Source organism: Suncus etruscus, chromosome 7 (assembly GCF_024139225.1).
Source record: "Suncus etruscus isolate mSunEtr1 chromosome 7, mSunEtr1.pri.cur, whole genome shotgun sequence".
Classification (NCBI taxonomy): Eukaryota; Metazoa; Chordata; class Mammalia; order Eulipotyphla; family Soricidae; genus Suncus; species Suncus etruscus.
Window position 1 is genome coordinate 21,469,708 of NC_064854.1, and position 25,173 is coordinate 21,494,880.

Genomic DNA, 25,173 nt, shown 5'->3' on the forward strand with positions numbered 1-25,173 from the left:
CAGATCAAACAGGTGGGCTGTGAGCAAAGCCAATGCAAGGGGCCAGAGAGAGAGCACAGTAGTAGGGCATCTAGTTTGCATGCAGCCAATTCTGGACCTACGGTGGTTCGAATCCCATCCTGGCATCCTATTTGGTCCCCCGTGCTTGCTTGGAGTGATTTCTGAGCAGAGCCAGGAGTAATGCCTGAGTGCCGCTGGGTGTGACCCAAAACCAAGAAAAAAAAAATCAAAGCCAATGCCAGGCCAATGTTCTTTTTGGATTGCCCATGAGCCTGGGCAAGGGCCAGAGGTTGAGTTAGTGGGAGTGTCTTCTGGAACAGAACCCCAAATTTATTCAGCACTTCTCAGGCTTCCTGATACTTTTTTTCTGGGAACAGGAGTTTGAGCGCAAATACAGTCAACCTATTTGGGAAAACTCCCACGTTTGCTGTGGACCAGAAAGGGACCAGACAAAAGAGACTGAACTCCGAGTCGGCTGACAGGAATAGGTCCATTTCTTCACAGCATGGAGGAAAAAGACAAAGCTGGGCCAGCCAGGTAGGTGGCTCAGTTGCCCCCCCCCCCAAGGCTCTCTCAGCCATTGTGCTCCCCCATTTTCCCCTCCTCCATGGGTAGGCAGGTCTCACAACGAACTGGCTATCATGACTTTAGCATCAGCTATTGTAGTGGCACCAGGGACCGAGGCTGGGACCCTGGATGATGTCCAAGAACAATGTTAAAATCTCCTTATTTCACCGGAGCATTTATGAGGACCAGGAGAAAAGAAGGTACGTTTGGTATTAGTAGAGGAGAGATTCAGATCTCTCTTGACCCCCAATATTTCCTAGTGTTGATTCCTACTTCTGGCCACTTCACAGTCCTCTCAACTGTTCATGGTGAGAGAGAGAGTATTTCATCTTATCAATAGTTTGTCCTCACATGAATGCCAATAAACTGCCTGGGAACTTTAGGCAAATGTCAACATCATTTTCTTCTTTAGGCAAATGTCAACATCATTTTCTTCTTTGTTCATTCTTTTAATTTTCTTTTTCTTTTTTGTTTGTTTTTTTTGTTTTGGGGCCACACCCAATGATGCTCAGCAGCTACTCCCAGCTATGCCCTCAGAAATCTCTCTTGGCTTGGGGGACCATTTGGGATGCCAGGGGATCGAACTGTCTCCATCCTAGGTCAGCCTCTTCCAAAGCTAACACCCTACCGCTGCACCACCGCTCTGCCCCCCTTTTTTGTTTATTTTTTGTTTGTTTTTGTTTTTGTTTTTGGGTCACACCCAGCAGTGCTCAGGGATTACTCCTGGCTGTCTGCTCAGAAGTAGATCCAGGCAGGCACGGGGGACGATATGGGACACCGGGATTCGAACCAACCACCTTTGGTCCTGGATCGGCTGCTTGCAAGGCAAACGCCGCTGTGCTATCTCTCCGGGCCCTTTTGTTTATTTTTAACTGTGGCCCACACCCAGCGGTGCCCAGTGCTTACTTCTGGCTCTGAGTTCAGGGGTAGCTACTGATAGGCACCCATAAGGGGTGTCTGGAATCAATCAACCCACGTTGACCTTGTTTCCTGCTTGCTGGAGCCAAATCAAAGCACGTTCAGTCCCCAAGAGACAACCTGTCTGTCTCTGTCTTCAGTTGCTAAATAGACAATATTTAGTGTTCATGATCTTCACTTGTAGAGGCTCGCAAGTCAAGAATAACTCAAAGCATAGCTGGAGAATTTTACTTTTGTTTTCCAGTTCTGTGGAACCCTGCTATTTAAGGAACACAGCTTCACACCTCTACCTACCTTCTACTACACTGCATCAAATGTCATGAGAATTTTATTCTCTATTCACAAATAAATTAGCATTCCAAGTGCTAACTGGAGACACATGACTATATCGCCGAGATCCCTAAAAACATGGCATTTAATTTGGGGGTCATAGTTGGTGGCTCTAGGGGATAATGAGAGGCCAGGATCAAACCCATCAAAGCCTGGGCTCAGTCCACTGAGCTGTCTCATTTTTTCTTGCTCTTTTTCTCTCTCTCAACTTTGTATATTTAAACTGACCAAACAAAATCATTTTATTTGTGCTTGTTTTGCCTTTATTCTTGTTTTAAGTTTGATTAAAGCTCCACAATTTCCAAAGTCTCTGTAGTTGGGTTTTAGACAAACAGTTTTAGACTGAAACATTTTCCAGTTTTTATCTCCACCCATATCTTCTTCGCTCCCTCCACCAAGGATCCCAGGTCACCTCATCCCTTTACCCAGCTTGTTACCTTGAAGGGACAGTTTTGAAATATTGTTGTTTGAGTTTGAAATTCTTGTTTCCTATGTTGCTGACTCTGCTTTGAATAATTAACTCCTCCACTGATTCATAATGCCCACAGGCTCCAAACATCTTCATCACTGCCACCCTCAATTTTTTTCTTCCCTGTTCTCATTCCTTTACTCTGGGGCCAACAGTGATCAAAGTTTCCACTCCATGAAACACTTTTCCTGACCATTCATATCTGATGATCACTGCAGACCTGAACAATCTGTCCTTCCTGTTAAAAAAGATAGAAAGAGAATGAGTTCAAGTTCAGGAACAGATGCTAAACTTGATTGTGCATTTTCTTTCTAGGAATACAGATGTTATCAACTGCTTATACCAAATCCCCAACGCCATTTTCAAACTGATTTGCTTTCCCTGGGCTGGAGGCGGCTCCATCCATTTTGCCAAGTGGGGCCAAATGAATCCCGAGCTTCTGGAAGGTAAGTTGATGGTGACTTAGGTCAGTTTTGCAGTCAGCAAATACAGAGAAAATACAGAGACACAACATGGGTTTCTAATTGATGATAATGTTTGGTAATCAATAATCAAAGGTGTTCAAAAATCCCTCCCCAGGGAGGTTGTTTGCCTTGTATACAGCTAGCCAGGGTTTGATCCCTAACATCCCATATGATCTCCCAAGCCTGCCAAGAGTGATTTCTGAGTACAGAGCCAGGAATAACTCCTGAGTACCACCAGGAGTGACCCAAAGAGCAAAAGAAAAAAAAAATCCTCCTAGGATTTTCCCATTTCATTTTCTTTCTTTCTTTCTTTCTTTCTTTCTTTCTTTCTTTCTTTCTTTCTTTCTTTCTTTCTTTCTTTCTTTCTTTCTTTCTTTCTTTCTTTCTTTCTTTCTTTCTTTCTTTCTTTCTTTCTTTCTTTCTTTCTCTTTCTTTCTTTCTCTTTCTTTCTTTCTTTCTTTCTTTCTTTCTTTCTTTCTTCCTTTCTTTCTTTTCCTTCCTTCCTTCCTTCCTTTCTTTCTTTCTTTCTTTCTTTCTTTCTTTCTTTCTTTCTTTCTTTCTTTCTTTCTTTCTTTCTTTCTTTCTTTCTTTCTTTCTTTTCCTTCCTTCCTTCCTTCCTTCCTTCCTTCCTTCCTTCCTTCCTTCCTTCCTTCCTTCCTTTCTTTATTTCTTTCTTTCTCTTTCTTCCTCCCTTCCTTCCTTCCTTCTCTCTTTCTTTCTTTTTCTTTCTCTTTCTTCCTTCCTTCCTCTCTTTCTTTCTTTCTTCTTTCTTTCTCTTTCTCTTTCTTCCTTCCTCCTTTCTTTCCTTCCTTCCTCCTTTCCTTCCTTCCTTCCCTCCTTCCTCTCTCTTTCTCTTTCTTTCTTTTTCTTTCTTTCTTCTTTCTTTCTCTCTTTCTCTCTCCCTTCCTTCCTCCTTTCCTTCCTCTTTCTTTCTTTCTTTCTTTCTTTCTTTCTTTCTTTCTTTCTTTCTTTCTTTCTTTCTTTCTTTCTTTCTTTCTTTCTTTCTTTCTTTCTTTCTTTCTTTCTTTCTTTGTTTCTTTCTTTCTTTCTCACTTTCTCTCTTTCTCTCCCTCCCTCCCTCCCTTCCTTCCTTCCTTCCTTCCTTCCTTCCTTCCTTTCTTTCTTTCTTCCTTTCTTTCTTTTCCTTCCTTCCTTCCTTCCTTCCTTCCTTCCTTTCTTTCTTTCTTTCTTTCTTTCTTTCTTTCTTTCTTTCTTTCTTTCTTTCTTTCTTTCTTTCTTTCTTTCTTTCTTTCTTTCTTTCTTTCTTTCTCTCTCTCTCTCTCTCCCTCTCTCCCTCCCTCCCTCCCTCCCTCCCTTCCTTCCTTCCTTCCTTCCTTCCTTCCTTCCTTCCTTCCTTCCTTCCTTCCTTCCTTCCTTCCTTCCTTCCTTCCTTCCTTCCTTCCTTCCTTCCTTCCTTCCTCCCTCCCTCCTTCCTGGCTCTGTGCTTAGAAATAGCTTCTGGCAGCTCTAATACGATATCCTGACATCAAGGAAAATGGAAACGACTTGACCTAAGAGCAGGTTACCCTACCTTACCAGCTAACGATAAGACAAAATCAGAAGACTTGTCATCCATTGGTAGGTCCAAAAGCCAAGATCACGAGTTACAGATGACTGGCTGCTAGAACCATGACCAGACTGTATATATCTTGGGACCAATAAAAAAGCCCTAGTCTAGGGTTTGAACTACGACCTGCACAACAACCATGATCCCTAGTTCCAAAGGTCCGGCAGAGACAATAGTAACGGAATGGGGCTTCTGGAAACACAAAGAAAGACGCTATCCTAGGTGCCATCCTAGGTTTAGTGCAAAGACCAAGACCACCAACCACAGAAGATGGATTAAAATTACACTGAGGGAACGTAACTTCTAGAACCACAAAGACTGACTTCATCATAAGTCCCACCCCTGGAACTGTGCAGATACTGAGATCGATAGATATAGAGGTCTGATTGTATCACCTAGGATGGAACAGAAGTCTTCCAAACAACACAAAAGCATCACCGGGAGAGTAAAGGATCCTGAACAGAGTCTATAGTTGATCCCATGACAATATATTCCAAGGGCGGAGAAACCCCATATCTCTTAGGCCAAGTGAATTCCTTTTCGAATGACCCCAATATTTACTGTGCCAGGGCAGGAGGGAAAAAAAACCATAAAATATTGTTTATCTTTTTATATATTATTTTTTATCTTCATTTATTATTATTATTATTATTATTATTATTATTTACCTATCTATTTTTGATCGATTTCTTTGTTTTGGTGTGGTTATTGAAGCTGTTGCCCCCATTTACACTTATTTTTTTTTCTTTTCTTTTTTTTTGGGGGGGGGGGTCACACCCAGCGGTGCTCAGGGGTTACTCCTGGCTGTCTGCTCAGAAATAGCTCCTTGCAGGCACGGGGGACCATATGGGACACCGGGATTCGAACCAACCACCTTAGGTCCTGGATCGGCTGCTTACAAGGCAAACACCGCTGTGCTATCTCTCCGGGCCCCTTCTTTTCTTTTTTTTCTTTATGTGCTCTGCCATGTTTCTTATCTCAAGACCGTGGCGGGTTTTTTTTGTTTGTTTGTTTGTTTTTTGTTGTTGTGGTGGTGGTGGTGGTGGTGCTTAGCGTTATTGTTGGAGTCCTTACTGGATATTTGACACTTCTTTTTGTACTGGTGGAGTGTTTCACCTTTTTCTCCTTCGTCTCTCAAACCGATGATGAGAGCCTCTAGAAGAATTCCGCTTATTTTCTGCGTATTAGACTTTTACCCCAGTTTATTACTTTTCTCTTCTTCAAACAAAACCATGAAACTTGAACTAACTAGTCCTGCCCCCCAGTTAGAGGGGGAAATAAGGGAGGCACCAGGACCAAACAGGTGCAAGACTACTAAGTAGTAGGCTACATACAGAGGGGACCACATATTCTGGCAGCCCTGGGGGTGAGGGAAGAGCATATGGAAGGTAGGACAAAAATGGAGGTGTAGGGAGGACAAATTGGTGATGGAAATCCCCCCTGGTTTTATGTAAATATGTACCTAAAATATTATTGTCAACAATATGTAAGCCACTATGATCAAAATAAAAATTATATTAGAAAAAAAAAGAAATAGCTTCTGGCAGGCTCAGGGGACCATATGGGATGCCAGGAATCAAACACAGATCTGTACTGAGCCAGCTGTGTGCAAGACAAAAGCCCCACAGCTGTGTTATCTCTCCACCCTGATTTTCCCATTTCTAAAGAAAGTAAGTCTTATGACTTTGATGTTTTGCTATTATCTAAAACAGGGAGTGGCATCCTTTGAACTTATTTTTTAGTTTCTTTCCATTTGTTTTCTTTAAGGTAATAGTGTTTTGCAAACCTGTTTACTAATAATAGATTTTCAGGTATATTGTGACCAACCCCATGCCTGCCACCACGACCTCCACCATTGTCTCCTGGTCCCTCCGACACTCCATTACCCTCCAACAGCCCCCTCAGGACAAATATTTTCTTTACATTTAATGACTATAATTGAGGTCACACGTTTAATAGTGTTAACATTGTCATTTGTTAGGAGTAGAACAATCTTTTTTTTGGTTTTGGGGCTACACCAGGTGACGCTCAGGGGTTACTCCTGGCTATGCATTCAGAAATCGCTCCTGGCTTGGAGATCGAAACTCGGACCATCCTAGGTTAGTGCATGCAAGGCAAATGCCCTACCACTTGTGCCACTGCTCCAACACCAGGAGTAGAACAATTTTGATTTTTTTCTTTCTTTTCTTTTTTGTTTTTGTTTTTGAGCCACACCCAATGGTGCTCAGAACTTACTCTTGACTGTGCTCAGGAATTACTGTAGTTAGTGCTCAGGGAAATCATAGAAGGTGCCAGGAGTCTACCCCAGGTTACTCAGATTTTAAAAAAATAGCAAATACCTTACCCACTGTACTATCTGTTTTTAAGAATTTCTACACAGAAATAAATTTCCTAAAAGATCCAACAGTTATACCAACTAATTTGACCAATAAGTAATTTAACTTTAAGAGTTTGGGGTAAGTGAATGAATCAGATGTGATTGGATAATAATCTATGGCAGTTTGAATTTAATTTAATGTATTATTTATTCTTGATTTGGGGGCCAGATTCTTGGTTCTGGCAGTGCTTCAGGGACAGGAGCAATAGCACAGTGGTAGGGCATTTGCCTTGCATGCAGCTGATCCAGACAGACCTGGTTTGATCCCTGGTGTCCCATGTGGTCCCCCTAGGATTTCTGAGTGAATAGCCAGGAGTAACTCCTGAGCATCACCAGGTGTGGCCCAAAATAAAAAAAAAAAGCTTACTTCAGACGCTGCACTCAGGATTCACTCCTGGAGGTGCTCAGAGGACCATATGGGATGCTGGGGATCAAACCCAGGTAGGTCTTGTTCCTTACCCACCATACTAACTCTCCATATAGTTTGGGTTCTAGGAGCCAGAGCTGTTCCTTTCTTCTTCATAAACAATCTAAGCCAATATCCAGGAAAATATGACTAGCAAAAAGCTGGCACCAGCAAGTTGTGAATGCACAGACCCCAGGCAAATACCTACAATGTGCCTTACAGGAAGCTGAACCTGGGATCAATCCCTGGCACCCTTTATGGGTCTCTGAGACTCACCAGGAGTGATTCCTGAGCACAGAACCAAGCTTTGCACACTGTTGGATGTGACCCAAACACGAAAACCAAACCGAAGATGCTCCCATATGATCTACTAGATGGACATTGCACAATCGTCTCCATAATTTTAACTTATTTCATTTTTAATATTTTGTAGGTATAGCTATCCATCAATGCTCTGGGAAGCTGGGAACACAGTTTGGTGTCTTTCTTGTTAAACCTGTTCTTAACTTATTGCACTATTAGCTCTGACTACCGTGATTTTTGAAAACTTGACGAGACTTTTTTGTTTGTTTTTTGTTTTGTTTTGTTTTTTTTTTGGTTTTTGGGCCACACCCTGTGACGCTCAGGGGTTACTCCTGGCTATGCGCTCAGAAGTTGCTCCTGGCTTCTTGGGGGACCATATGGGGCACCGGGGGATCGAACCGCGGTCCGTCCTAGGCTAGCGCAGGCAAGGCAGGCACCTTACCTCCAGCGCCACCGCCCGGCCCCTTGACGAGACTTTTAAAGTCATTCCCACCTGACATTTGGCAATGTTCAGAGGCTAATCTCAGATCTTTGTTCTGTGCTCAGAGATCACTCCCGGGCACCACCTGAGGGACCTTGCAGTGCTGGGGACCAAACTCAGGCTTCAGGCACACAAATCCCTTGCTTAACCTTCTAAACTAATTTCTGAGTCCAGTCATCTCTTCAAAGGATTTTTATCTTTTCATAGCAAAACTGACTTTTTCTGTTGATGGATTAGATGGTAATTATCTCCAACTCTGTGGACACTGGTTCTGCTACATTTCTTGTTTTATTTATTAAGTAAATCAAGCAGAAAAGGCCAAAGGCAAAACATGCTAAATGAGCTTGACTGTGCTCCAATATAAACTCAGGTGGGCCTACTGGCCCAAGGACTGAGCGGTGTGTTTTGCTGACTCCTATTTTAGTAGATTCCCTAAGCATGGCTCAGGTTATTGTTCACCAAGCCAAGCTTGCGTTCTTGGTCTGCTTTGAAACACGAGATGAATGATCTTGTCCTCTACTTTTTTTTTTTTTTTTAATTTCTCTAAACCATTACTTTCTTGTTTTGAACTTTGTTGTCACAAACCAGATGACTATCTTGATCTCTTTTCCTTACTAAGAGACCTGGTCATTTTGCCTGGAGATCATTTTCTTTTAACCTTCAGATTTCATTTAATTTAATTCATTTAATTTCCATTTCAACTTAACTATTGTTGGGACCTGAGCCATAGCACAGCAGTAGGTCATTTGCCTTGTATGGGGCCAACCCAGGATGGACCCCGGTTCTATTTTTAGATTTTTGAAGAGGTTGAGGGAGCACCCAAAGCAGAAAAAGGAGCCCTATGCTCATGGGGTCATTCCTGGTAATACCCACCAGGAAGCCCAGCAGGTGGTGAGGTGCAAGGACAGAATCTGAGAATGCAGAGCTACTCAGGGACCCACACCCAATAGTGTTCAGGAGACCATATTATGTCAAAGTTTGAACTCAGATGCCCCAAACCACTAAACTATCTCTCTGGCCCTGCTCAGCAAATTCTAAAGGTTGCATCCCACTGGATGGGTCTTTTATTAGTTCTTGGAGACTGATAACATGAGACCTTTTGCACCATCCAGTATTTCACTGCCATCTGCAACCTTGACCTTATCTCTCCCCCTCCCCACAGTGCATGCTATAAGGCTTGCAGGAAGAGAAAGTAGGATCCAGGAACCCTTCGCTCAAGACATCCAGCAGGTGGTGGAGGAAATTGCCCAGGCTTTGCTGCCAATTCTCCAGGATAAACCTTTTGCCTTTCTTGGCCACAGGTATTTTAAACTGAGTTTCCAACAAGCTTTGGTGGGTGGGACCCAAACAGACCCTTCCTAGGACTGATTTGTCTTGTTGCCATGGAGGAGAGGTTGAATCACTCTGGTCTGAGCTGTTCTTGGCCTAAGAGTCAGCCAGAGAAAAATTGCTCAATGTGGGCCATCTGATTGAGCACTTCAAGAGAGTCTAGGATTAAAGATTTTGCCTTGTTGGGGCCAGAGCTGGGTTTGATCCCTGGCATCCTGTAAGGTCCCCAGAACCTGCCAGGAGTTATTTCTAAACACAGAGCTAGGAGTGACCCCTAAGCACCACCAGGTATGGCCAAAAATGCCCTCACCCCAAATAAGTGCTTGCCTTTTGTGCAGCGCAGGAAATTTGGGTCCTCCCAACATGACAAGAGAGTCATTCTTGGGCCTAGAGCCCTCCCTGCTTTGCAATTGCTCCAGCCCATTCTTTGTATTTTTAAAAGCATAATACTGTAAAACATGGCCTACCTGGGTTTGATTGACCACTGGCATCCCATTTGGTTCCCTAAGTACCTCTGGGGGTGACCCAAAAACAAAAAAAAAAAAAAAATGGGAGGCAATGTCTTACAAATAGCCTGAAATATTCTCAGAGTAAACTTGGAGAACTGCTGATATAGACAGCAAAGATACAGCAATCATTTATGCTTATATTTTTTGCTTTTGTTTTTGAGCCTTACCCAGAAGTGCTCAGAGCTTGCTCCTCCTCCTGTGCTCAGTTATCACTCCTGACAGGACTTGGGAACCCTATGTTGTACTTAGAATCAAACCAAGGTCAGTCACATAGTGTACTATGTCTTGGAGCCTGGTGTGATAAATATCATAAGGACAAAACAAAAAATAATTTTGAGATGTTGTTGAAATCTATATTGTTCCTTAGATTGAATTATCTAGGATGCCTTTTTTAATCTTTTTTTTTTTTTTTTTTTGGTTTTTTGAGCCATACCCATTTCATGCTCAGGGTTTACTCTTGGCTAAATGCTCAGAAATTGCCCCTGGCTTGGGAGGCTAGCGCTTGCAAGGCAGACACCTTACCTCTAGCGCCATCTCACCAGCCCCTTTTAATCTTTATTTAAACACTATGATTACAAACATGATTGTAGTTGGGTTTCAGTCACAAAAAGAACACCCCCCCTTCACCAGTGCAACATTCCCACCAATGCCTCCCATCTCCCTACTTTCACATCCCTTGCCTGTATACAAAACAGGCATTCTACTTTCTCACTCACTTACATTATCTTGGTAGTTGCGAGTATATTGTTTCTCTAACTACACTCATCCCTCTTTGAGGTGAGCTTCATATTGTGAGCCAGTCCTTCCAGCCCTCATCTCTGGGCATTATTACAATAATGTCTTTTATTTTTCTTAAAACTCATAGATAGGTGAGACTGTTCTGTGTGTCTCTCTCTCCCTCTGAATTATTTCACTCAGCATAATAGTTTCCATGTCCATCCATGTATAGGAAAATTTCATGACTTAATCTCTTCTCACAGCTGCATAACATTCCATTGTGTATATGTACCACAATTTCTTTAGCCATTCATTTGTTGAAGGGCATCTTGGTTGTTTCCAGAGTCTAGCTATTGTAAATAGTGCTGCGATGAATATAGGTGTGAGGAAGGGATTTTTGAATCGCATTTTTGTGTTTCTAGAGTATATCCCTAGGAGTGGTATATTGGATCATATGGGAGCTCAATTTCCATTTTTTTGAGGAATCTCTATGTTGTTTTTCATAAAGGATGGACTAAACAACATTGTTACCAGCAGTGAATGAAAGTTCCTTTCTCCCCACATCCTCACCAGCATTTATTGTTCTTGTTTTTTTGTGATGTGTGTCAATCTCTGTGGTGTAGGATGGTACCTCATTATTGTTTTGATTTGCATCTCTCTGATAGTTAGTGATATGGAACATTTTTCCATGTGCCCTTTGGCCATTTGTATTTCTTCTTTGAGAAATTGTCTGTTCATTTCTTCTCCCCATTTTTTGATGGGGTTAGATATTTTTTCTTGTTAACTTCTGTCAGTAACTTGTATTCTAGAATGTTAAACCGTTTTTTGGGGGGATGACTTTTAGCTGTGTCCAGTAGTCACTCTTGAACATGCATGGAAGACTATATGCAATGCTGAGGATGAAACCATGGTCAACCATATACAAAGCAAATGTCTTAACACCTGAACTATCTCCATAGTCCTTGAAACACTCTTCATGCAGATGCAAATTAAAAATAAACCTTTTGGGGCTGGAGAGATAGCACGGAGGTAAGGCATTTGCCTTGCATGCAGGTCGGTGGTTGGAATTCCGGCATCCCATGTGGTCCCCTGAGCCTGCCAGCGATTTCTGAGTGTAGAGCCAGGAGTAATGCCTGAGTGCTGCCGGGTGTGACCCAAAAAACAACAACAAATATATATACATGTATGTATGTGTATATATATATATATATATATACACCTTTTATCTGCTCTGATTTCTCCCCAGATCCTAGGAAATCTTTTACCTTTTACAAATATTAGTTATGATTCTATAAACATAGGTTTCTTTGGCAATTTGAAGTTTATTTTCGCATTTATTGTGACTGTTGATATATGGACCAACTATGTTTTCCTTACCCGGATTAGCATGGGATCCTATATTGCTTTTCTGACTGCACTGTACCTGAAAGAGAAACACAAGCTAGAACCCATTCATTTATTCCTGTCAAGTTCAACTCCTCCTCATGTAAGTAGTCATTTTGGTCTCTGGTGGGCTGGGGTGGGACAACCCCAGCTCTTCATTGCCTTGGAGCTGTGCTTGTGCTTAGGAAGGACTGGAAGTAGAAATACAAATTCAGTGGGCCCGAGCAATAGCACAGCAGTAGGGTGTTTCCCTTGCATGTGACCAACCCAGGAAAGATGGTGGTTCGACTCCCAGCATCCCATATAGTCATTCTAAGCCTGCCAGGAGTGATTTCTGAGTGCAGAGCCAGGAGTAACCCCTGGGCATGGCCAGGTGTGACATCCCAAAAACAGAAGGTTGGTATATCTCTTCCTCCTTCTTGTCTCTGCCCTCCTGCCCCTTCCCATCTTGATATTGAGCCCCCCACCCCACTCACCCACCCAGAGAAAGGCACGGATTGGTGGCATCTAGTTGAGACATGAGGAGGGGTTGCTGCTTTTACGAAAGAGGAGGAGCCTTGGAAACCAGTCACTCAAGAAGTCATGGGAGGCTCCATAAAGAAGCAAGCAGCCCCTCCCTGAGTGAGGCATTGATGTTTAGGGCTCTGTTGTGTGTTTCAAGTCCAAGTTGCGGTTGCGTGTGAAGAATTTGAAAGACCTTTCTGAGGGGGATATCGCCAGCTTACTGGATGTGTTCGGGGGCACCGCTGGGGAGTTTATAAACGACGAGGAATTCCTCCAACAGTATCGCCCCAAACTGCTCGCAGATGCACACCTAATTAATAACTATGAGTAAGTGGCTCCATGACCCACTTTTCCCAAGGGGGATAATGGAGGTCACAGTAGGAACACCAGCTTTACAGAATTGTATGAGCACATCATGTAATTGGAGGAGAGGAAGGATGAAGAGTACAGGGCTGTATCTGAAGGTGCTCAGGGGCTATTCCTGGTTCTGTGCTCAGGGGTCACTGCTGGTGGAGGTTGGGGGACCAAATATAGTGCCAGGGTATCCAGTTGGGGTCTGCGCACAAGGCAAATGCTTTATCCAACCTGTATTATTATTATTATTTATTTATTTATTTATTTTTGTTTTTGGGCCACACCCGGCAGTGCTCAGGGGTTACTCCTGGCTGTCTGCTCAGAAATAGCTCCTGGCAGGCACGGGGGACCATATGGGACAGTGGGATTCGAACCAATCACCTTTGGTCCTGGATCGGCTGCTTGCAAGGCAAACGCTGCTGTGCTATCTCTCCGGGACCTCAACCTGTATTATTTTTCCAGCCCAGGTTTATGTATTTGTCTCTTGGGTTTTCTATGCTTAGTGCTGCTCGAGGACCACTTCTAGTAATGCTTGGGGGACCCTAGCCAGTATTGTGGGTTGATAAGTAGGCTGATTGGGGCTGGAGTGATAGTAGAATGGTCAGAGTGTTTGTCTTGGACATGGCAGACCTGGGTTTGATCCCCAGGAACCCTATAGATCACCTGGAGTTATTCCTGAATGCAGAGTCAAGAATAATCCCTGATTATTAACACATCACTTTTCAAAAAAGAAAAGGGATGACTGTACACAAAGCAAGTGTTTAGTCTCTGTGCTCTAACAATGGTTCAGAGCCTGGAGAGATAGCTCAGGGATTAAGACACTTACCTTTGCATGTGGCTGACTCTGGTCCAGTCCCTGGCACTGTGGGGTTCCCTCAAGCATCCTGACATCCAGCCCCGAGGTCACCCAAGCAACAACAGGGTGTTCCAGGTAATCCCCAGTACTACTGGGCCTGAACCCTGGAGTCCTAGTATTTGAAATGGAAACCCACTTAGCTGAGAACCAGTAGGAGGGGCCGCTGGCTTCCTGAGCATCCCTTCAGTGCAAAAAAAAAAAATCACGTACATAGAGTTTAACATGTATGGTTTGGAGCATTGGAATCATAGCACCTCAAATAGTTCCCCCGAGCCCTGACAAAAGTAAATCCAGAACACAGAGGCAGCAATGAGCTCTGAGCACCATGGGTGTGGTCTTCAAAGCAGATTTCTCACAAAATGATTGCTCTCATGAGTCTGTCAATGCCAGAGCAGTGGGCTACCACTCTCAGAGCTCCCATCTTGCTCCATTTCCCCCCCTTTTCTTTTCTCTTCTCTTGTCTTCTCTTGTCTTCTCTTGTCTTCTCTTCTCTTCTCTTCTCTTCTCTTCTCTTCTCTTCTCTTCTCTTCTCTTCTCTTCTCGTCTCGTCTCGTCTCGTCTCGTCTCGTCTCGTCTCGTCTCTTCTCTTCTCTTCTCTTCTCTTCTCTTCTCTTCTCTTCTCTTCTCTTCTCTTCTCTTCTCTTCTCTTCTCTTCTCTTCTCTTCTCTTCTCTTCTCTTCTCTTCTCTTCTCTTCTCTTCTCCTCTCCTCTCCTCTCCTCTTCTCTCTCTCTCTCTCTCTCTCTCTCTCTCTCTCTCTCTCTCTCTCTTTCTCTCTCTCTTTTCCCCCAACCTTCCCTAGAACTGCATCTTCTGACAGAAGTAAAATTAGAGACCAGAGCCACAGTACAGTGGGGAGGGCATTTGCCTTGCATGTTGCAAACCGGAGTTTGATCCCCAACATCCCATATGGTCCCCTGAGCACTGCCAGGAATGATTCCTGTTTGCAGAGTCAGGAGTAACCCTGGAGAACTGCCAGTTGTGGTTCAAAAATCAAAGCAAAGAAAAGCAATTTACCTTCCTTCAAGCATACAGAAAAACCACCCCAAATGGTGCCAAGGTTACATGCCCCCCTGAATGACTGGGGGAAGTGTGTGCCCAGCTTCTGGAAACATTGAGATGATTGATAGGCAGTTCCAGGAGAAGAAAGCTGTTGGTTTCTGAACTGCTGTTATTTACTTTTTAGATTTGACCCATCCTCCAAGAAAGTCCTTTCCTGTGACCTGACTTGCTTTGTGGGAAGTGATGATATAGTACATGATATAGAAGGTGAAGAAGTTGTTCTGACGGTTTTCTCTCCTTTTACTCCTCCTCTACCACCTCTTCCTCCTCCTTCTACTCCTTCTCTTTTTGGGATAGCCCCAGAACAAGGGGACTCTGTGGTGCTGGGAACAGAGTCTGGGGCTCTTTCAAGCAAAGCAAGCACTCTAGCCTTTTGGGGTCCCTCACTGGCTGGTTCCATCCCTTGCCCTTAAATGGGAAAATATGTTTGATGGCTTTCAGCTCCTGTCCAGCCACCAGGACTACAGTAAGTTAAGACTGCATTTGTGTTTTGTCTGAATAGAGAGGAGGTTCTGTGGAAGAATGGTGGTGCACAGACACCCAAACGATGAGTGCCAAACAGGGACACCACCACTGATGCTGCTTTTGGGAGAAATGACTTAGGCAGCTAATCCTTCTGAATCTTGCTCTTTGTTAAATACAATTTTCTTTCTTTTCAGCCTGGAAAGATTTAACCAGGGGCAATTTAGACATCCAAGTGTGCTCTGGAAATCACTTCTATCTATTGGAGCCCACCAATGAAGCCTTTATCCAGCAATATATAATCAAGCATCTGGAACTCTCTATGCTGGCAGGATTTTAGAACTTTTTCACTTTCTCTCTCAAGATGTTCTACATGATTCCTTGATGCTATAACTGTTTAAGAATTTCCTTTTGTTTTATGGAAATTGGTATTTGGATTCCAAGGCAGTGGTGGGGTGATGGGTAAAGATGGAAGATGAAAGACCATTCTGGGTGTTCTTGAATTTCCTCTTACTCTCAGCAGACATCAGACTGCCTGGGAAGGGGGTTAGAGCTGCAGTAAATACCTGTCCTGCAGACGTAAAATTATGAGTTTGATATCAGTGACTCAAAACTAAAATATAGCATGTGGGGGCTGGAGTGATAACACAGTGGGCAGAGTGTTTGCCAGGCACATGGCTGACCCATGTTTGATCCCTGGCATCCCATATGGTCTCCCGCGTCTGCCAGGAATTATTCCTGAGCACAGACTCAGGAGCACCCCTGAGCACCACTGGTTGTGTCCCAAAACAAAAACAAAAAAAGAAAAAGAAAATAGCATCAAAGACAAACAAATCGGAGATAATTTACAGAATATACGATTCCTTCTAATCACTGACAAATAATGTGAGAATCATTATGGAAAAAGATTTTATCTAAGAAATAATAAATTTGGGTTAAAATTATGTTAAAGATGTATTACTTGAGATTTTCTTTTCTTTCTTCCTGGTGATTCTTGGCTAACTAGGCTGGCCAAGGATGTTCTCCCCGGCAGTTCTCAGGACCGCCCCCCCCCCCCCCCGAGCTGCACCCAATAATACTAAAGAAACTATGTGGTACAGGGAGAACTGGAGTGATAGTACAGCAGGGAAGGCATTTGCCATGCATGCAGCTGAGCCAGGTTCGATATTTGCATTCCATAGGATCCCCCGAGCAAATAGGAGTAGGGCAAGAGTAACCCCTGAGCACTGCTGGGTGTGGGCCTCAAACAAGCAAACAAAAATGACTATGTGCTACAGGGGATGGAATGGGCCTTGGCTTCATGCAAGCCTGCTCCTTCATCCTGCTCTAGGCTAGATCTGACATTTCCTTCTCGTCAGATGTGACTCCCAGGGCTTCCACATAAAAGCTGCCACTTGGCATCAGAATCTTTTGGATTTGGGACATTTCACAAGAACAATGTTCACTTCATTTTATCTGTGAGTGGGAAGCTCGTGATGCTGCCAAAGTTAAACCCTGAGTGGGCCTCAATCAGCACCCTCTTTACCTAATGTGGTGTTTAGCTTCCATAATTAAAAAAAAAATTCACCTGGTTTATAGCAAGTTACATTTCATTAAATATGGAGTCTTAAAATCACCTTCCTTAAACCTCCCAATTGACGTTACTAGCAAAACAAATAAATCACTAAACATAAAGCGGATGGTCTTTCCCCTTTGAATGACAGTTGCAGAGGCTGCGAAGAGGCAAACTCTCTGGATTCTGCGTTCTAAATACCATATTTTTCAATCAGCTCTTCAGCTTTTGACACGTAGGCCTTCATGGCTTCCTCCTTTGAGAGTCCTGGAAAGATAGGAACAGGTCATCCCGCTGATGGATGTGCTGGAGGGAGCCCTGTTGGGTGCCCGGAAGCTTTATTCATTTTAAGAGTCAACATACCTTTCTTGAGGTTCCAGGCCTCCCACTTTGCTTTGCTCTTGATATCCAACAGCACTGGACACCCTGCAGAGAGAAAGGGATATTTTCCAGCTTGCATTTTCTCTCTGCTCTCCTTTGAGACCTAAGAATTCCCTCCCCTTCCCTCCCCTCCTTTCCCTTCCTTCTTCCCTTCTTACATGGGAATTAGTCCTGGCAGGCTTGAGGACCCTACGGAATGCTGGGCCTCCAATCTGGGACAAATGCCTTACTCATTATGCTATTGCTCTGGTTCCCAATTCTTTCTTTAAAAATAATTAATACTGGGGCTGCAGAGAAAGTACAGCAGGGATGGTGTTTACTTTGCACATGGCAACCTAGGTTTGATCCTTGGCATACTGTAGAGCCCCCTGAGCCCTCCAGGAGTGATTCCTGAGTGCAGAGCCAGGAGTAAGCTCTGAGTATCATTGGGTGTGACCCCCGACCCCCCCAAAAATAAAAAGAGACCAACAGCAAAGACTGGACCAAAAAGTTGGTTCAACAAGCTGAGTGCATGCTCCAGGCCTGGGTTCAATCCCTCACATAGTATGGTCTGCCAGGCACCAACTGAACTAAACTAAACATCAAAGAAAGAATACCAGGGCTGGAATGATAATACGGTGGGTAGGACACAGAGATGACCCAAGTTTGATCCCTGGAATTCCATATAGTTCCTGAGCCCTCACCAGGAATGATTCATAAGCACAAAGTCAGAAGTCATCCTGGAGAAGCATCAGATAGGGAAAAAAATAAAAAAGAAGAAATCCAGCTCAAATACCGATATTAATGTCTCCAATGATCGACTGCTTATAGAGCCCATACAATTCCTTTAGTTCCTCATCATTCGGTCTTGTTTTTAGCTTCCTCACATCAGCTGAAACCCGATCGAAATCAGCCTAAATAAAACAAGAGGGGAAAAAGGTATTATGTTATCCACTGACTTTTGAGGTGGTTTTTGGTGGGAGATGCATGAAGGCTCTGGAATCTCAACCAGGATGGAAAGTTTAGACAGAAATCAAGCAGGTCTTCCACTTTCTCTGCAAGGACCCTAATTCTGCTGCAGTTTTGGTTTTTGGTTCTGGTTTCTTTCCTGGTACTGGGGCTATAGCTGAGGTGCATGGGGGGGCTGGGATGCTGGGATCAAATTTAATCCCTGTGGAGAGGGCACTTGCCTTGCATGCAACTTGTTACCCCCATCCCCCATTCTTCCTTTGTAACCTTACCTGCTAGTAAGACCTGCCCATTTCTGGGTGGGGTCTTTGGGAGGTATCAAGAGGTTTTCCTGAGGGGCAGGAAGGGGATTGTGAGGAGTGGGATTGGGGGATTGAGAGAGATTGAACAAGAGAGATGGAAGAAGAAGGGCAGGAGAGGAGATGGCTGAAAGGGGTAGAATGCAGGGCTAATAATGGAGATGGCTTGGCTAGGGTCTTGAATAAAGCTGATGTCTCCTGAAACCTGACTGCCTGTGAGTTTTCACTCCACTGCTATCCTGAACCCTCAGACCCTTCAGCTGGAGAGGGCTGCAGAAGCCTGGTCTGGGCAGGCAGAGAAAGGCCCCTCCATTCCATCACCATCCAACCCCATCCAGGACTATTATTATTCAACACAGCTGACTTGGATTCAATTCCTACTACCCCTTCTGGTTACCTGAACCAGAAATTACCCCTGAGCACAGAACCAGGAAGAAGCCCTGAGCAGTGCTGGGTGTGACCCCCAAACAACAAAGACAACACTGAAAAAAAAAATCAAAGCAGAGAAACAGAAATGTGTTTTATTCTTATGAATTAAAAGCTCAGGTGTCAGAGTGATAGCCGAGAGAGAAGGGTGTTTGCCTTGCATGTGTCCAACTGGATTTGATACCTGCCATTTCATATGGTCGCCGAGCCTACTAGGAGTGATTCCTGAGTGCAGAGCAAGGAGTTATTGCTGAATACCACCTTTTGTGCTCCCCACTCCCCAAATAAATAAAAAAGCAAAAAAGTGGGGCCAGAGAGAGAGCATGGAGGTAGGGCATTTGCCTTGCATGCAGAAGGATGGTGGTTCAAATCCCGGCATCCCATATGGTCCCCCGAGCATGCCAGGAGCGATTTCTAAGCGTAGAGCCAGGAGTAACCCCTGAGTGCTGCTGAGTGTGATCCAAAAAAAACAAAAAGAAAAAAGGGGGTGCGGGAAGGTGTTGCGAAGGTGGTGCTAGAAATGAGGTATCTGCCTTGCAAGCGCTAGCGTAGGATGGACCGCGGTTTGATCCCCCGTCGTCCAATATGGTCCCCCCAAGCCAGGGGCTATTTCTGAGTGCATAGCCAGGAGTAACCCTTGAGCGTCAAACAGGTGTGGCCCAAAAACCAAAACCAAAACAAAACAAAACAAAAAAACTCATACATACACCATAGACCAAGTGATAGCACAGCAGATAGTGCACTGGCTTTGCATACATCCTGACCCAGGTTCAACCCCCAGCACCCTTTATGATCCCTTAAGATTTGCCAGGAATGATCCTTGAGCACAGAACCAGGAATAGATCCTGAGTATGGCATGACTTCAAATAAAAACAGACCACAAAAAACAAACCCACATATATATAATATCTATGAACTTTTTTCCTTGGTAACCACTAGAAGCACATTCTCTGCCTAAACCCCATATGAGAGAGATATTAAAGCAAATGAACTTGTTCTCCCCCAAAAGAAATCACCCCAAAACTCCCTTTGGACTTGGTAGTTGCAGTAGCAGGCTGCAGCCACTTGACGGTGGCCTGGTGGCTCTGGGACTCTGGGTGCTGAGATGAAGCTGAGCCTCTGAGATTCCAGCTTATTAGAAACCAATGATAAACTGGGGGATGAAAATTTTTTAAGTTTTGGGGTCCCACTTGGCTCTGCCCTCAGGAACTAATCCTGCCAGTGCTCAGGGACTATGTGGGATGTCAGGGACTGAACCCTGCCTGCTGTACTCTCGCTCTGGTCCTAGGATCATTCTTATTTAAGGTCAAAAGGAAAAATACAAGCATTGGATGTTTTCACTATGTGCACGAAGCAGGGGGTTTACAAAATGATGAATGGGGGCCAGAGTGGTGGTGTGGAGCGGTAAGGCATCTGCCTTACTGGCACTAGCCTAGGATGGACCACAGTTCGATCCCACAGCATCCCATATGGTCCCCCAAGCCAGTGGAGATTTCTATGTGCATAGCCAGGAGTAACCCCTAAGCATCACCAGGTGTGCCCCCTTCCCAAAATAAAACCCCAAAATGATGAATGGATAAAATGAAAACACAAACCAAAGTTGCTAGGCAGGGCTCAGCAGCAGGGGAGCTGAATGTACCTATCCCACCCCCATCCATCTATCCCTCCCACTCCATTCAGCCACTACACTTTCCTAGCACCTGTTACTCTTCTCTTCTGCTATTAACCCTTAGTTTTCATATAGAAACATTTTCCCGAATATAATTTTCCTTTATTTATTATTTTTGCCACACCTGGCTCTGTGCTCAGGAATTATTTCTGGCAGGTTTTGGGGGACCATATGGGATGCTGAGGATCAAACTTAGATCCACAAGGCAAACACCCCACCCAATCTGCTATGGCTCAGGCCCCTATTTCCCCTGCTTTTAAAGCTGCCTTTTACCTTGTTTGTTGTGTTTTAAAGCAGTAATTGTCAACATCTTGGAGGACAGCCTAGAGAGATTCTAGGCCTTCTCTCCACCCCACCCACCAACCCAACTTTCCTTTTCCAATATCAGATGTCCCCATTTCATACAAACATCCAAACACCTCTGGAGCCAGAGTGATAGCACAGCTGGTAGGGTGTTCCTTTGCACTCATGCGACCTGGGTTTGATCACTAGCATCCTCTGAGCCTGCTAGGAATAATTTCTGAGTGCAGATACAGAAAATGAACCAACATCCAAAGATGTCTGGATGTCTGGAGAGAAAGTAGGAGGCATAAGCTGGCTGTACCCCAGAGCCTGGAAGTCTAGTGAGTGCTTAGTGTCTGGGTAACATTTCCCTCCCTCCAGAAGCTACGCCAGACAATCAGAGACCAATATCTCCAACCTAAAGCACCTCAACTGCAGCCTCATCGCCTAACTGAACCTGTAAGAGCCTGAGAGGTGCGTGGAATAATTGGTACATGTACCCCTGATGGCCTTTCTGAGCACCCCTTCTAGGGCACAGCCAGTGGTTTTATACATCATGTGACTAATCATCAGGCGCCTGAGTGTGGCTGCTTTGCCATGTATCTAGGCTTCATCTACTGTGTGATACTGGGCAAGTTATTTAGCCTCCTGTGCCTGCTTTGGTCATCCAGAAAATGATCTTTACAAGGCATTTACCTCATGCCAGACACTGTTTGAACCTGGCCCACTGATTCCTTTCCTCCTCCTCCTCCTTCTCCTCCTCCTTCTCCTCCTCCTCCTCCTCCTCCTCCTCTTTCTTTACTTCCCCTTCCTCCTTTCCAGGCATAGAAAGGAGAGGGGGAGAATTGGGGTCATATCCAGTGGTTGCTCAGGACCTGCTTCCAGCTTAGTGCTCCGAAGTATGTGCAGAGCCAGAGGACACCTTGGATTGGCTCTGGGCAAACTGTGAAACCCTAAACCCCATAAAATGTTGCCTGAAGAACAGTTCAAGTGAGCCGGATATTATCCATGATGTTCTATGCAGACATTTAATTATACATTGCAGAATCACATTTAGGGAGAAAATGCTTAAGTCGAGACCCAGGAATAAAACTGAACGGTGCATGTACATATGCCCACTTGCATGCGATAACTGTACACGCATCACACACACACGTTTAGGTTAGCAGATGCTAATCCATGCAGGAAGTCTTCCTGGGTTTGCATCGTTCTCGTTTTATTCTGCCTGAACTTTCTACCTTGAATGTACAGTACCAAGACCCTGAACAAGGCAGGCAGGTGGAAAGAGCATCCACCTGTGTGCGTGTCTGCAATCCCCGAGGGACACAAGAGTTGCCATAGGGAGCCCGATTTGCAGACAACAGCGGGCACTGCAATAAAAAGGCGTTGGGGGGACTCCAGTGTCGGGGTGTCATCCAGGCCACCGAGGGTCACTGAGCAGCGGCTTCCCCAAGAACAAAATCTGGGCTTCGCCTCTGCAAAGGCTTTTCAAGGGTCGGTGTCCCTCTGGATGGACAATGCTGCCCTCAAACTCCAGTCCCCTCCGACACCACCCTAGAACTCACCTGCAGGGACATCTCGGCTACTAGCCAGGGTTCCGACCTCCCACGCGGTTCTGCAGCCCCTGGACTTCACCGTTATTTAAAGGGCTACGTTGCTCCGCCCCCTCTGGATTCTCATTGGATGCGTGTCCGGATGGATCCCGCTCTTATTGGACGTCAGCGCCAGAGGAGCGGGGCTTAGAGATGATTGGCATCCGTCCCTCCCATCCGATGTCAAATGGTCCAGGAATAGTGCGCTGCACTCTCAGGTGATGGGAACGAATTTAAAAATGCTCTTCCCCGCGCTGGGCTCACCCCTCAATACTTTCTTTCGGGAGAGTTGCAGAACTGAGGTTTCCTCATGGCACGAAATTCACTCGGGTTTTAAAATAGAAACCACTCTCTTCTTCCTAATTCCTAGAATCCTGGACGAATTCTTTTCTGCAGGATTGTCAAAAAATAAAAGTGTGGGACATGTTTGCCATTTGTCTTCTCTTTAGAAGACACGCTCTGCAGCCTGGCTGCAATCTGCTAGGGTACCCGGCGATTCCATTTGACCACTTTTGCAGAGGAACAAAACGGATTTGAACCCAAGACTGGGTGCACCAAGCTCTGAGTGGGCCTCACAGATTCTCAGAACTGGCAGCACATTTTCTGGTTATTGGAGGAGTTGATTTCTGTCTCTTCATTCAAAAAGAAGGTGACTAACCAGAGAGTTACTTTATGCCTGCAAACTTTGCACTCATCCCTTTGAGCCATCTCCCCAACTTCTACCTTGTTTGATTCTGGAATTACACCCTGTGTTCAGGACTTACTCTTGGCTCAGCACTCAGGAGATACTCCTGGCTAACTCAGGGGACCATATGGGATGCTAGAACTTAGTGGACTGTATACAAAACAAGCACCCCCACCTTCAGTACTATCTCTTTGGCCTCTAAGAATTCTAACCCTGAATGTAACCCTATGCCTAACCTTATATCAAACCCTAACACTGACCTGAACTCTAAATTAACCTCCAATTGTAATCTAAACTCTAACTCCAATTGAAATTTTAACCCTAAATGTGAAACTAATTATAACCCTAACCTCAAAAAAAAAAAGGAAGGAAAAGAAGTATCTAGCAAATATAAAACTAATTAGAACCCTAATTTTCAAAATATGGAAGGCCATCAAATGACTAAAGGGTAGAGACATGTTCGATACAAATCTTCACCACTTTTTTTTTCTTGTAAATCCACTGAAACTTGCTTCTCACATTTTTGTTCATTGGCAACAGAGCCCAAGAGTTGATCTGCAAAACTGTATTTCCTGGTGAAGGAGAGTACCCACGACAGTTCACCTCCATAAAGTTTAGGAAAAACACTCATGGTGTAATCAATGACACATCAAGGGCTCAAAGCTAGAAAAAACATATTAGAAAGGACCTTTTCTGTTTAAGCTTCCATGTGCACTTTGTGGAATAAAATTGGGTAGTAAAGTAGGGTGAGGTGGTGAATCTACAGAGCTGAGCAGACAGAGACAGAGAAAAGACTTTCTTTCATTACTCAATGCAGTTAATATTTTATATTAGTTAACCACTTCAAAGCAGATATCAAATAGCCTCTGATCTGTAAGAACATTCTGGCTAGGAGAGTGGATTCACTTTTTAGCAGAAACCAGAGTCTTCCCAGGAGCAAGGGAAACATTTGCAACCATTGTCTTTTGAAGAGATGGGGTGGGGTGTGTGAGGGGGAAGCTCCCTGTTCTGGTTATTTTATAAGTCTAGAAAGTTCTAGAAACTCCTCTCACAGCACTTTTCTTCTTCGAGTTCCCTCCCCCTCCCACTGCTGCCTGAGCCCTGGTATCTGCTTTCAAGGCCATATCATCTTTCCCATTAGACTAAGACATTCAGCTTTCTGAAGCCTTTTGTGAGTCCATTCAACTGGACAATGAAGAGAGAGGGCTGGATTATTTTGATCTTTGCTATTTTGTTGACAAATTTTTCTATCTTGTACAGATTTAAAACAGTTTGCTTCCAACTTCATTTAAATCCCAGAAGCCTCCCATTAATGGTAACTGGAGAAATGATTTTTTTTTATTATTTTGAGATGATTTTTATGTTTTACTGTGCATTGGCCATGGTAGGTCCACCTCATTAAGCCAAAATTGGTACATAGAGTTTTAATAACTGCACTAAACAACTGGAATAGTCCATGAAGCCCCAATAATTGATTAGTGTAACTGCTAAAGGGTGAATGTTCATAAAGATGTGAGGACAGAGGACAGTTCATCATTCTTGTCAGAAAAGACTGGGATGTGTTTTGTTAGGGCAAGACACACAAGTTTTAGACATTACAAATAAGTCTCTAGGGAGCCAATCAAAACAGGTTTTTTAGCTCCCTGTAGATTATATGATGAAATCACCTCTGTGACAGCTCCAAACTAAAGTCACAGACAGTGCCACATTAATCAATCACTGATTAATTAATGAGTCAGTCACTGCAGGTGAGTCCAGAACATTCTGGTGGGAGGTAGGAAAATATTTCCACAAACATCACAGACAGTGCCACATTAATCAATCACTGATTAATTAGTCAGTCACTGCAGGTGAGTCCAGAACATTCTGGTGGGAGGTAGGAAAATATTTCCACAAACAAATCGCTGAGCACAATCTAGAGAGGAGACAGTTCACTTTTTTTTTTTTTTTGGTTTTTGGGCCACACCCAGCGGTGCTCAGGGGTTATTCCTGGCTGTCTGCTCAGAAATAGCTCCTGGCAGGCACGGGGGACCATATGGGACACCGGGATTTGAACCAACCACCTTTGGTCCTGGATCGGCTGCTTGCAAGGCAAACGCCGATGTGCTATCTTTCCGGGCCCGACAGTTTACATTTTTAAGTGAAAGTGTTATTTTCATTCTATGTAAAATATTTCTCTAAGTTAAAGTATTTTAACATGTCTTACAATAATGCAAGATCAGCCAATAAGAAACTTGTCTGGCTATTGGCAGACCTTGGTTCGATAGCCAGCACTACCAGGAG

General features: G+C 44.2%; 3 protein-coding genes across 3 annotated transcripts in view; 2 read left to right on the forward strand and 1 right to left on the reverse strand.

Annotated features, from left to right (window-relative positions):
* Positions 1 to 25,173, forward strand: part of LOC126014494 (ribonuclease P protein subunit p38-like) — a 113,221-nt gene that overhangs the window by 83,997 nt on the left and 4,051 nt on the right. The window lies entirely within an intron of this gene.
* LOC126014204 (S-acyl fatty acid synthase thioesterase, medium chain-like) lies at positions 700 to 15,396 on the forward strand. Its single transcript, XM_049777529.1, has 7 exons — positions 700 to 767; positions 2,600 to 2,730; positions 9,045 to 9,183; positions 11,824 to 11,923; positions 12,482 to 12,651; positions 14,719 to 14,801; positions 15,254 to 15,396. Exons 1-7 carry the CDS (start codon positions 700 to 702, stop codon positions 15,394 to 15,396), a joined length of 834 nt encoding a protein of 277 aa, XP_049633486.1.
* On the reverse strand, positions 16,802 to 22,190 carry LOC126014512 (acyl-CoA-binding domain-containing protein 7). Its single transcript, XM_049777837.1, has 4 exons — positions 22,179 to 22,190; positions 17,765 to 17,882; positions 16,972 to 17,034; positions 16,802 to 16,875 (listed from the first exon to the last, which is right to left on the reverse strand). Exons 1-4 carry the CDS (start codon positions 22,188 to 22,190, stop codon positions 16,802 to 16,804), a joined length of 267 nt encoding a protein of 88 aa, XP_049633794.1.